This window comes from Panthera tigris, chromosome X (genome assembly GCF_018350195.1).
Source record: "Panthera tigris isolate Pti1 chromosome X, P.tigris_Pti1_mat1.1, whole genome shotgun sequence".
NCBI classification, from domain to species: domain Eukaryota; kingdom Metazoa; phylum Chordata; class Mammalia; order Carnivora; family Felidae; genus Panthera; species Panthera tigris.
Genome location: NC_056677.1, coordinates 27,778,365 through 27,791,991, shown reverse-complemented (window position 1 = coordinate 27,791,991; position 13,627 = coordinate 27,778,365). Strand labels below are relative to the sequence as shown.

The 13,627-nt window shown below is 36.4% G+C and overlaps 1 protein-coding gene across 1 annotated transcript in view; it reads left to right on the top strand.

Moving 5' to 3' along the window:
• Window positions 1-13,627, top strand: part of DMD (dystrophin) — a 1,614,661-nt gene that overhangs the window by 303,709 nt on the left and 1,297,325 nt on the right. The window contains exon 17 of the mRNA XM_042974140.1: window positions 355-535. Within this exon, the coding sequence (XP_042830074.1) occupies window positions 355-535 (181 nt within the window). The remainder of the gene's footprint in view (window positions 1-354; window positions 536-13,627) is intronic.

Sequence of the window (13,627 nt, the reverse complement as noted above, 5' to 3'; positions counted from 1 at the left end):
TGAGATAAGAGGGGTGCAGAGGACATTCACGCCTGATTTATTGAAAGGATATAAGGCCATTCATACTACTTTTCAAGTATATATTCATGCCCATTAATGCTGTAAATGATGTCCTTTTGAAATTTAAAGACAGTTATATACGATGCTATCTATGGAATGAAGAGCCAAGGTATTCTTAAATTGATGCCCTGAGCTAGAGACTTGCCTAAACTGTCATGGATACTTCTTATCAATTTTTTGATAAGGGCATTAAACTAAGCTTGCATCGCTGCCTTTTAACACCTTTCTTTGCACAAATGTAATCTATGCAAAGTAAAAGTTGTATTTATTTTAATGCTCTATATCATGGTACAGGATGAAGTCAACCGGCTTTCAGTTCTTCAGCCTCAAATCGAGCGATTAAAAATTCAAAGCATAGCCCTGAAAGAGAAAGGACAAGGGCCAATGTTCCTGGATGCAGACTTTGTGGCCTTTACAAATCATTTTAACCAAGTCTTTGCTGATGTGCAGGCCAGAGAAAAAGAGCTACAGACAAGTAAGTAAAAATACTTGAAATGGCTAACTTGATATTTCCCTAATTTGCTACTTGTTGGAAAAAGAGAAGGTGCTGACGTGAAAGAATAATTTCTGTCAAAGGAATCCATCGTCCCTACAGTCTGTAGTAACAAGTAATAAGATACTGTTGTTGGAAAACATATGTATTATATTTCCATTTCTCCCCCTCACCTACCATAATAATTTCATGACTTTGAGGAACAAATAAAATATATGTTTTATATAGGCATTAATATCTCCTTGGTGGGTTGCAAATTCTACAGTCAAATATTTTGAACAGTGGAGGAAATAAAAGAACAGTTGGAGCCCTCTTGGTGGCTTTTCATTATATCCCGTTTGCTTTGTACAAGGATATTTAGCTAGGCATCTTACTAATACTTCTATCCAGTTTATATGCAGACTATTATAGCTGTAACAAGCACGTAGCAACTGAAATTCAGCCAAGAACAAATTATTCTTAGGGCTGCATTTTACTATTAAAACTATGTAACTATGCGGTTTCCTCATTTTCTCATTTAATAGTGAGATACAACCTCAGAGTGGAGAAGTTACACGGATTCCTACCATTTGACTAGCACAGTTTTCAAGATGTCTCTTTTGATTCTCATCAATTTCCTCTAATGCTATTAATACATAATATCTGGTCCAAAATAGCCCTACTAATCAGCTTAATTCTTAAGACAAAAATTCCTTTGGCAGACTGGTTTATGAACACTGCCAAGCATTAGTAAATGAGTTTTTCGTTCACCATACGCATACATGCCTGTGTACATAATGTGCATACAGAAGATTATAGAGTAAAATTGGATTTTAAGGCATTAAGATAAAAATATTTTGAAAAATGTCTTCACCAAATTTGTTACGAGAGGCGCAGAACATGTATTTGTTTTCTACTAAAACTTTAATTAGTTGGAAAACATATTTTTTGACTACTTTTCTTTGCCAGTATCCAAAGAATTTACCACATGGTAACATTTCTAAAATCAATGTTGTGATACACGTAAAGCTTTCCCTATTTTCCTGGTTTTTAAATTTTTATTTCTTGGTGAGGTCATGGAATGAACTGAATAAAGCCAATGATAGATGCATATGCTTTTTTGTTTTGTTTTGTTCTTTTCCTTTAAAGTCATTTTGGCTGAGGGATTTGTTTTCCTAGTAGGGCATCAGTTAATGCAACTTTACAGTGATGTCAGCCCCCTCTAGTGGATTTCAGTATACTTGTTGCTGGGTATCTATAAATCAAAAGGGGAAAGAAAAGATTATTAATGACTGTCCTAAATTTTCAAACAGTGACCTATTTAACAATAACGCATCTTTCTTGTCATAAAATCTGCAAGTCTCCCTTAAAATCAAATATAGGTTAATGGCTATACTGTGACTGCTGGGTAAAAGAGCTTATTCAGCAGGAAATTATTTTAATTTACATGTACCCTGTTAATTATGTTAAAGCTCCACATTTTTTCTGTTTATTTTAAAAATGTTCAGAATATTAATGTTTGTTGATACCTGAGATTCAACTATGATATTCCAATATAAGTATGGAATAATACTTACTCTCTATCCATAGAACCATCAATCTATACATCTGTATTATCATGTCTTCTCTTTTATCTTTCATAATATGATGATCGTTTATAGAACTGCCAAAAATTTTCACTCCATTTATTTATAAATAAAATGCCCTCCCTTACACTTTATTTACTGAAACATCTCTGCCAATTTTAGCCACTCTTTTGGAAAGTTTGTCTTGATAATTAATAATTACTAATTAAATAGGAATTATATATATGAATTATAAATTGTATAAATTATATAAATTATAAATTATAATTATATAAATTATATATAAAATTTATATGTTATATAGTATTCTATATATAAATAACACATATGTAATCATATATAATTATATTCAATTATAATTGAATTATATAACTTATTTTTGCACGTATATATTATAAATTTATATATATAACTTTACTGTGTATTAATATATAATATTATATACCTTTATGTAAATGGTAAGTAAAAAGTTCACCATTTCAAGTCATATTATAGTTCAGTTGTTAGTTAATAATTATTTCCAAAGAATTATATGTATGTATATGTATGTTTCACCCCCAAACTGGCGCAGGGGAGTAAACCTGATTTCATAGTACTTTGAGCACGTTAACGATTCAGCAAATAAGAACTAACACAAGGGGTGGGAATCCATTCAGACTTTCATCTCTTCTTTCATTTTTTTTTCTTTACTAGTGTTCTCACAATGAAACTAAAACTTGACTTTTTAAATGTACTTTGAGTGGTGAGGAAAATTGGTCTAAGTAATTGTTGCTGGGTAACTGGAAACACTATATGAAAAGATATATTCATAGTAATTTTCAGTCCACAAATACCTTTCATCTAAATTAGCTTTCTTAGTCCTCACAGAGCAACCCTTTGAGAATATTTTATTATCCGTGTGTCACAGGTGACCTAATAGATCTTGAATAATGGAGAGGATGGGTAGTTGATGGGCACAAGTACACCTGGATGTTCATGGCACGATTATTCATGATAACGAAAAAGGGGAAGCAACTCAAGTGCCCATCAACTCATGAGCAAAGAAAGAAAATGGCCTCTCCATACAACGAAATGTTAATAATAAGATGTAATGAAGCACTGATACTTGGTAGAGCATAGGTGAACCTTAAAAACATACTGAAGAAACAAGCCAGCTAGAAGAGGCCATATATATATATATATATATATATATATATATATATATATATATATATAATCTATGATATGTAACATATAATATGTATAATTATATATTCTATGATTATATTTGTAGGAAAGGTCCCTAACTGGCACACCCGAAGATACAGAGGGTAGATTAATGATGGCCTAGGGCTAGAAGGTTGAGAGAGTAAAATTGTCTCCCAAAACATTTGCTACAAACCCTTTCCAGAAACTGCAAACCAGAAAGAGCATGCTCTAATCTAGATCCATATAAGAAAATAGCACATGGCTTGTTATAGTCGTCTCTTATTTTAACAAGAAAGATTTTAAACGTACTTTCTACATGTAAGTATGAAAACAGTTTGTAATAGAGTTTGAATGTATTTCAATTGTGAGGTATAATCATGTCAGGCAAGTAATTATTAGTTTGTTTAGTTTTGCAGAAAATGGAGAAAGTGACTACACTAGCTATGACAAAACAAGTGTTTTTGTTTTTGTTTTCGTTTTGCCTTAAACTTCACAAGAATTTTCTTCTCTTCTATAACCATAGATTTCTAGCACAATATTGTCTTTTTGTTTTGTTTAAAAAAATGGTAATCACGTGTAACGGGAGATCTACACTCTTCACAAATTTGTAAGCGCAAGGGCTAGTGACTATAGGCAGGCACAGTGTTGTTGCACAGTTCCTAGAAATTAACTCTTGAATGACTAAAATTTTATACCTGACAAACAGTAACTCCATAATTCCCCTTCCCTCTAGCCCTGGGCAACTGCCATGCTATTCTATGCCTCTAGGAGTTGGACTATATCAGATATCTCGTATAAGTGGAATCATGTGGTGTTTGTCTTCCTCTGACTGGTTTCTTTCACTTAGCATAATGTATTCTAAGTTCTTCCCTTTTGTCACATATGGCAGGAGTTTCTTATGGTTTCAGGGTGAATAATATTCTGTCGTATGTATACCACTTTTCCTTGATCCATTTACCCATCGGTGGACATTTAGTTTCTTTCCATATCTTGGCTGTTGTGAATAATGCTGCAGTGAACATGACAATATAGATATCTCTTAAAGAACCTGATTTCAGTTGTTTGGATATGAACCCAGAAGTGGCAGTGCTGAATTGTACGGTAGTCCTATTTTTAATTTTTTTGAGAAACCTTTATGCTGTTTCCTATAGCAGCTGCACCATTTCACATCTCCACAAATGGTGGAAGGTGCCAATTTTTCCACATTCCCAGACCTACTTGTTATTTTTTTTGTTTGTTTCTTTTTGATACTAGCCACCCCGACAAGTGCAGGGTGATATGTCATTGTGGTTTTGATATGCATATTTATAATTAGTGTTGCTGAGCAGCTCTTCATGTATTTGTTGTTCATTTGTACGTCGTCTTTGGAGAAATGTCTATTTGAATCCTTTGCCTGTTTTTTTTTTTTTTGGTATTTTTTCCTTTTGAGTTGTAGGAGTTCATTATATATTTTAGATATTAACCTCTTGTCAAGTTACATGGTTTGCAGATATTTTCTACCATTCTGTAGGTTGCTGTTTTATCCTGTTAATTGTTTCTTTTGTTGTATAGGAGCTTTTTAGTTTCATGTAGTCCCATTTGTGTATTTTTACTTGTGTCACCTTGTGCTTTTTAGGTCAAATCCAAGAAATCATTTTAAGACCAGTGTTATGAAGCTTTCCTCTTGTGTTTCATTCTACGAGTTTTGTGGTTGCAATTTTTTTTTTATGTTCATTTATTTTTGAGGGAGAAAGACACACAGAGTGCAAGCGGGAAAGGGGCAGAGGGACTGGGAGACATGGAATCTGAAACAGGTTCCAAGCTCCGAGCTGTCAGCACAGAGCCTGACACAGGGTTTGAACTTGGGAGTGGTGACATCGTCGCCTGAGCCAAAGTCGGATGCCCAACCGACTGAGCCACCCAGGCGCCCCTGTGGTTGCCATGTTTCAGTTGAATCTTTAATGTATTTTGAGTTGATTTTTATATATATTGTAAGATAAGGGTCTAACTTTGTTCTTTTGCATGTGTATATCCAGTTTTCCTAGTACAATCCTATGAAGAGACCATCCTTTATTGTTCTTGGCACTTTGCCAGAGATCAGTTAACCACATGTGTGTGGGTTTATTTATGGGCTCTCTCTTTTATTCCTGACTATATGTCTGTCTTTATGCCAGTACCTCACTGTTTTAATAACTTTAGCTTTGTAATATGTTTTGAAATCAGAAAGTATGATGCTTCCAGCTTTTTCTTTCTCAAGATTGTTTTGGTTATTTGTGGTGTTTTATGGTTTCATATTAACTTTAGGTTTGTTTTTTATGCCACTTGGATTTTTATAGGGATTGCACTAATCTGGTAATTGTTTGGCACAACACTGTTTTGTGCACTCACTAATTCAGTAAGTATTGTTGAACACCTGCTGTGTGCCACAGAAGTATTGGGCACTAGGTATTTAGTAGAGAAAATCAAGAGCAAGGTTTATATCCTCTTGGAGCTTACAGAAATAAAGGGAATAAACAAGTTAATATGTAAATTATGTTATCACAGATTAACCTCAGTTAGGCAACATTATTCTGGTAGAGGACAGTTTGACCTCAACCTGCGGCACGTGCAGGCACCAGCTGTGTGGTGATCCGGAGGAAGGTACAGATGTGGCAAGGTGGAGAAGAAGTGCTTGACATGTCCAAGAGACAGAAAGGAGGGGCCAGGAGGACTGGAGACTAGCAAATTAAGGAAGGTGAGGGTAAAATGAGGGTTGAGTTCATGAAGGTCCGTCTAGACTTCTGTGTAAACTTTGTTTTTGTTTTTTTTTTTCTTTTTGAGAGAGACAGAGACAGAGACAGTGTGAGGTGGGGAGGGGCAGAGAGGGAGAGAGAGAGAAAATGCCAAGCTGGCTCCGCCTGTTACCGCACAGCCCGATGCAAGGCTCAAACCCATGAACCGAACCATGAGATCATGACTGGAGCTGAAACCAGGAGTTGGATGCTTACCCAACTGAGCTACCCAGGCGCCCCTGGGTTTTCTTTTAAAACCTGTTGAAACTTCTTTTTTTCTTTAATGCTTATTTATTTTTGAGAGAGACAGAGACAGAGTGTGAGCTGGATGGGACAGGGAGAGAGGGAGACACAGAATCTGAAGCAGGCTCCAGGCTCTGAGCTGTCAGCACAGAGCCCAACGCGGGGCTCGAACTCACGAACTGTGAGATTATGACCTGAGCCAAAGTCGGACACTTAACCTACTGAGCCACCCAGGTGTGCCACCAGTTGAAACTTCTAAAAGAATTTCACTTGAGGGAATTCAGGAATCTGATTGATAATTTTGAAAGATCTAACTGGTATTTTAGCCTCTAGCTGGTTTGTGAGAAATGAATAGAAGGATTTGAATGGAAGCAGCGAGACGGGAAATTGCACCTATCTAAACCTAACCTCAGACCAGAGTTGCGATAGGGAATATAAAGAAAAGTGGAGGCAGCCTTTGAAGAGGTGATGATCTGGGGAGGTGTGGTAAGGAACACTCTTATAAAATTATAGGGAGTAACTTGTGCCTCCTGTAGGGATAATAGAAGAAAATTTTAGGCCAGCCAGCAAAGAATGTTCTCAATGGCCATAATTTCAAACACTGTTGTTAGTCCCTGCTAAGATGTGGATCCAATGTTAAGATGCTGAGACAAGGAAGGGGAGCAAAAGTTGTCTTGACCTAACTTTTCTAGCTTGCAGGTCAGAAAATTTACCTAATATTCTCTTATATCTAAGTAAGGAATTGTTTTATTCTAAGAAACACAGTCTATATGGCTTTGCTCTTTAACTCCAGAAAAAATCAAGAAAAAAATTGGAAATGGCCTTTTTTGTTCTCTTCACTGATACCGTCAACATCAAGCAGAACAGTCTTGCTTAGTTAAGCTAGATCTGTGCTTCATCCCCTGAGGTATAAGAATCATTCCTTGACTGGGAGAATACTAGGAACGTATGCTAAATGCCAAGTAGAGCATAAAAAAATAAAAATATATTTTAGGAAATTATTTAATAGAAGTTCTTAAGATAGGGCCTAGTTTTTGAAAATAATGTGGAAAGGGGGAAATGCAGCAAAAAAAAAAAAAAACCCTGTAAAACCTAATTTGTAATCGATAGTTGAGTGGTATAGTAGTTTATACTTAGATAAGCTTGTGTAGAAAATTGTGATTAAAAGTGGAGAAGGAATTAGTTATTCCAGCAGTGGATACTAGACAATGCTTGTGAAAAAGACAGAGATTTCAGTTGATTGATTGGAGACCTGGCTTTTCAAAAACTTTCTAAGGTGGTCTTAGATACAATTCTCATAAACCCGTCTGTTTTGCTCCTGTCAGTGTCCTGAGGGCCTTCGTGGGCCTGGAGCCTGAGTAGCAGAAGGAGGGGCGGAAGCATGATGCTAGATTGTGGCTGGAGGATGTTTGATGATGGGCATTTGGGCTGAGCAGTTGATTGAATTCTGACCACAAGGGTCCTTGAGTGTCAAGCTAAGGTGTTCGCTTTTGTGTCGGCATTGGAAATTCAAGTCTCCATACTCAGAATTTCTTCCTTGTCTCAGTCTCTGAGGGATAATTTCTAGTATGTTAATCATCCTGTACTGTGCGTCCCCGCTTCTTTCTGGACATCTTCTGCCAGTGTTCACAGTGTAAAGAAATAATTGCTCTGTGCCATGGTTTATCTCGTTTCATAAGGTTTGGAGTTGCAGAAAAGGCTCTTTGTTGATTATACTGTTCGGTGCCATTGTAATTAACTGTGAGGGATGGGGGAAAGTTGGATAGCTTCAATATGAGCATTTTTCAAAAAAGATTTATCAAAGAAGTAGAAAGTGCTGTTAGTTTTCTACACACACACACACACACACACACACACACACATCCTATATTAAATCATCACTAATTTCTGCTTACAAATGATGAGAAATTCAAGTTAGAGTCAACTTCGTATTCATAGCAGATGTTTCAACGTTTTAAAATGCTGTCAGTATTGACAGACCACTAACATACATGTTCTCTTTCCTTCCCCAAATGAATGACTTCCTGCAGCTTGTACATAAGCTCATCCAGTAGAAATAGAATGTGAACCATATACGTAATTTTGAATTTTCTAATAGCCATATTAAACAAGAGACAAGTGAAGGTAATTTTAACTGAATATTTTATCTCAACACATCCAAATAATATCATTTTAAGAATCAAAATTAATACTAACCACCTTTCCCCTTTCCAGTGCTCAGTCGACCTGTGTAGCTAGTGGCTACCGTAGTGGATAACACATTTCTATATTCCTTCTCTCTACTCCATTTTTTTGTGTGAGAGTTAAGTACCTTTATTTTCCCTGAGTACTTTTGTTTTAATTTTGAGGAGAGATTGTTGTGATTTTTTTTTAAGTACCATATATAACCTAGTGTTTTAAGATCTCAGCGTTATTATGATAGCTCTGTCTTACACTGGGGGAAGAAGTCCGATTTTCAGATGATGTCTCTGTTTATCTTGCTCTTCAGTTAAAGTTTTTTTGCCCTTTGACATACACTCATGTATTGCAGAAAAGAAAGCACTTAATTCCACACTTTTTTTTTTTTTGACGAAATAATCTCGCCTTGTCTCTTTTGTTCTCTCCTTGCTCTCCTTTCTTACCTTTTCTCTTCTCTGAAACCCCTTCCATTTTTAACTCAATTGACTATAACAGAAGGGATTTTTAAGTAAAAGATGTGGAAAACATTTTTTATAGTCTTCTACAACAATTTTAGATGTAAATGCGACCATACGTTTTCATTGCCATCCTTCATATGGCTATACTAAGGGACTGGAGATTAATGGTTTTTTTTGTACCTTTCAAGATAAACAGTAGTTCAGCATGGTAGCCCTTAACATTCACTTTCCCAGTATTCACAACAGGTGCTTCTGAAACTATAATCCTTTATATTAACTTTAATTTTGTGGAATATGCTTCCATAATCATGAAACATTAAGAATGTATCTATATTTTTTAAATGGCACTTTAGCAAAAGAATAGTAGAAACCATCATAAGAATATTTATTTTGAGATGAGTGTCATATATTTATAAACAATATTGGGGAAATACTAAATCCTTAGGCCTTTTTTTTTCTTTCAGGGATCTGGGCTGGACCAAAGGACGTTAATAACACTCTTATAATCCTTTGAGATAGTAGGTTTTTAAATATGTTTACTCTCTCATTACTGTCAGTCAAGAGAAAAGTATCAATTGAGTTATTAATCTCTCTTTGTACATAAAAAGAAGACAGTGAACTTCCCTAGATGGAACAGGACTAGGTCTACTTTTACATTGGGGTCCCTAGGGCAGCATCCACAAATATCTCACTGACATATAGGTAGAACAGGTTGTACTGAGTTTGCCCTTGGGTGCAGCTGACCTTTGCACCAGATTTTTTTTTTTTTTACTTTTAAATCTGAAACAGAATTAGGAATCCTTCACTAGTATTCTCAAGTAAGTCTGGCTTAAATGAGATAATTTGTGTGCCTTATAATCAGTTTTCAGCTACTAGGTAAATCATGCTTGATAACAAATGCTTTTTTACATCTAGAAGGAAACTATATAAGTAAAGGTATCCTTGGCTTTAATTGTATGTTGTAAACAAAAAAGTTTTATCTCCAGTCTGCTGCTATCCACTAAGTGCTGGGTTCTTATGCTCATCTATTCCCTTGCCTTTCCAGTTAAGTATCTTAAGGTATTGCAAACCCTTGGAGTCCCAAGAAGCTAAACCCATGGTGGGCAATTCTGCACCTGACAACAATTTTCTCTTTGGCTCCTCCAGTATCAGGGACAAGAACAACATCTATGGAGCTACACAGTCAGAAACCTCAGAATCGTCCTTGATATTCCTTGTCCCTCATTCACTTCCTCTCCTTTTGCTCTTCATTCTCCCACCCCATGCATTTTTGTCTCCCATATCATTCTCACATCTAACTTTCTTTTCTTATTAATGGTCATCATGTTCGTCCAAGCTACCAGGGTTTCTTGCCTGAACCACTAATTTGTCTTCACTTTATCCATTGTTGACAGTGAGAAATCTATTTGCTATGTTTCTGCCAGAAGGATTTATCTTTTTAAAACATTGTTTAATGTTCATTTCTTTATTTTTGAGAGAGAGAGAGAGAGAGAGTGAGCGAGAGAGAGAGAGCGCACTTGTGTACTTGTGGGGATTGGGGGCAGAAGGGAAAGAGAGAATCCCAAGCCCCAACAAGGGGCTCAGTCTCATGAACTGTGACATCATGATCCTGAGCTGATATCCAGAGTTGGACGCTCGACCAACTGAGCCACCCAGATGCCCCCAGAAAGATTTTTCTTAAAGAAAATCTGTGTCACACCTTTGCATATAATACATTCAATGATTGGCTTTTGGTCTTAGTTAAAAGGTACTTACAAGGCTCTGCTTAAAATGGGGGCATTGCCTACTTCCAGTTACAGCTGCATTCGTGCTTATTTTCTCTCTACGTCATATTGACCTTTCATTTCCTGAAAACCATCCCATATTCCCTACTTCAGAGCCCTGTGTATTTTCCCAGAAGCCCTAGCACAGCTCATTCTTACTCCTTCATATCTTTGCCCAAAAGTTAATTTTTATGAGCTCCCAGTGTAAATGTAATGTTCTTATTGTTTACTGTCACAGCACTTTTTGTCTCTTTTATAAAATTAATTACAATCTGATCAAAACTATATTAGAGTATTATCTGGCTGCATGAGTAAACTGTGAAGGCAGTGAATATAGGGACTCTGTTTTTTAAATTATTGTATCCCTAAAGGATATCACAAAGGCTGAAATGGACACTCAATAAATAGTTTAAGGAATTAATAAATGATACACAAATATTAAATATATACATATACATCTCTTATTCATATGTATGTGTACACAGAGAGAGGTAGAAGCTTTTTTTAATGCAGTGGTGGTCCTATTTCCATAGAAATATAAACATTCCTCATTAGGATATAATAAAAATTGTTACCTTATCTATTGTTCTGTTCTTAAGTGATACAGTTTTGAACATGATTTTGTTGCTTGTCAAAAGAATTCCAGGATGGGGCACCTGGGTGGCTCAGTCGGTTAAGCGGCCGACTTCGGCTCAGGTCAAGATTTTGCGGTCCATGAGTTTGAGCCCCATGTCGGGCTCTGTGCTGACAGCTCAGAGCCTGGAGCCTGTTTCAGATTCTGTGTCTCCATCTCTCTGACCCTCTCCCATTCATGCTCTGTCTCTCTCTGTCTCAAAAATAAATAAACGTTAAAAAAAAAACAAAAGAATTCCAGGAGAAAATCAAAACGTGTGTGTACATTGTACATTTGTACATTTACAAATGAATTATACCAGAAAAATGCAATTAAAGAAAGTCTACCTATTGTCTAGAAACCATGAAGTGAGAAAGGAGACGAGGAATAAAGTCAGTTTAAGCTATTCAGTGTTGAGAAGGTTCCGTGGGTGGAATGAGAAGATTTAATAGGTGGAATGAGAAGAATGTCTAAATTCTCCAGGTAAATTCTTTCTCCTCTTGTTCAGATTCTAGGCTTCACCAAATACTGGTTTTTTCCTGTGTTCCTGGCAAAGGCATTCTTTTTGTGTGTGTGCTCAAGGTTACACTTTCTAACCTGTAGTTACTCATCCAACACATACTGATTCCTTTTATAATACCATAGTGGTCATTGGGGATCAATCGCTGAGCTAAAACCACATGCTTCTTGCTGTCATTATACTTGAAAACTGGGAAAAAATCACAGCCATTAATCACAAAATCAAGCTGGTGTTTTTATAATTATAGCTTGAGATGAGTGCTTGACCTGAAACTAAGGGTCTCTGAAACTAAAGGAGACTTACCCAAGCTGGGAAGGTAAGCAAAGATTTCCTAGAGAATGAACTGCTTAACACAGAAGCCAGACGATCAGTAGGGATTAATAAGACTAGGGGTAGTAGGTGAAGGCCAGGATCAGAGAAGTTTTGTGTCCCTGGAGCACAGGGGGGTGAGGGTGATGAAAGGTGAGTCTGGAGAGGTGAACGGTCTAGAGGGCCTTCTATGAACCATGGGTGAGAATTCTAGAAAAAAAGAAACAGTAACGATAAGTTTTATGCCATGATGTAACCTCATAAATCAGTTTTGCACTTTTAAAAACTGAACACAGAGCTGGATTTAAAGGAAGCGAAAACACACATGGAAAGGCTAGGGAGGATCTTAAACTGTGTGGGCTTTTGCTTGTGCTAGATAACTTACATGGGAGATATAGAGGTACTTCTTGATCATGTTACGAGTCCTCTGCTTTCTCTCAGAATAGAGTGGAAGTATGGCTTAGCTCTCATTGAGAAGACTTTATGTCTTGCACCTGCATACAGATGAGAAGCGGTTTTACAGAAAAAACTCAACAATTCAGAGATGAACAGGGTTCACTTCATTATATAGAAGGAAGGTGAAGAAGGGAGAAGATAATCAGGACCTCCCTTAGAAAGAAGGCAGACTTGAGTGTGATATCAGACCCATTGGGTAGCGATTGCTACAGCTCTTCAGACACAAGTATTTCCTGATTGATGAACCTACACATAGGAACTAAGGGGGCTAGTTCAGGAGCTATGGAGTTGGTAGGTCCTCTTTGAATTCCAGCTCCTCCAATGCAATCTACCTGTGAAACACCCAGAGCATTTACTCAGGATCCAGATAGCAAAGGAGGAAATACAGTCAAACACTCTGAGTCAGATATGGAATAAGATGTTCCATGCATGCACTAAAGAGTGTCTACATGTAATGCTGGTCTGGATCTTTATTAGTTTCTCATGATTTTAAAGGGAACTGGAGACTTTATATAATGTGAATTGTTTATTGAATTATGCAAATTAACGCATACTTTGCCTAAATGCATAGTTTGTTTAAACAGAAAGAAAATGTATCAGGTCATGATTATTCCCTAAGTTATAGCTAGAATTACATTGGTTAATAGAGTAAAAATTGATCAAATTTTTAATCATTTGGAATGTTTCAGTGTGTATCTTTTTTCTAGATTTGAAAGATTTTTATTTTATGCTGGCCTGTGCTGAAAAGCATTGGGTTCTTTCAATTTATGGCTCACCGTATCTATCTGTGTATCTGTATATCTGTGCATTTATGCATCTATCTATCTATCATCTTCCTTCTTCCTTCCCTCCCTCAATCTGTACATAGGCGGATGCTTACTTACTGAGTTTGGGGCAACATGCAATATTACAACAACTACTTACAAATTAACTGTTTTACACTTCTACCATGGACATGTTACCTTATCACTTTTTTATAATCTGACAAATCTGAAAATTTTTATTTTCTCTCATTTAATGTAGGTACAATT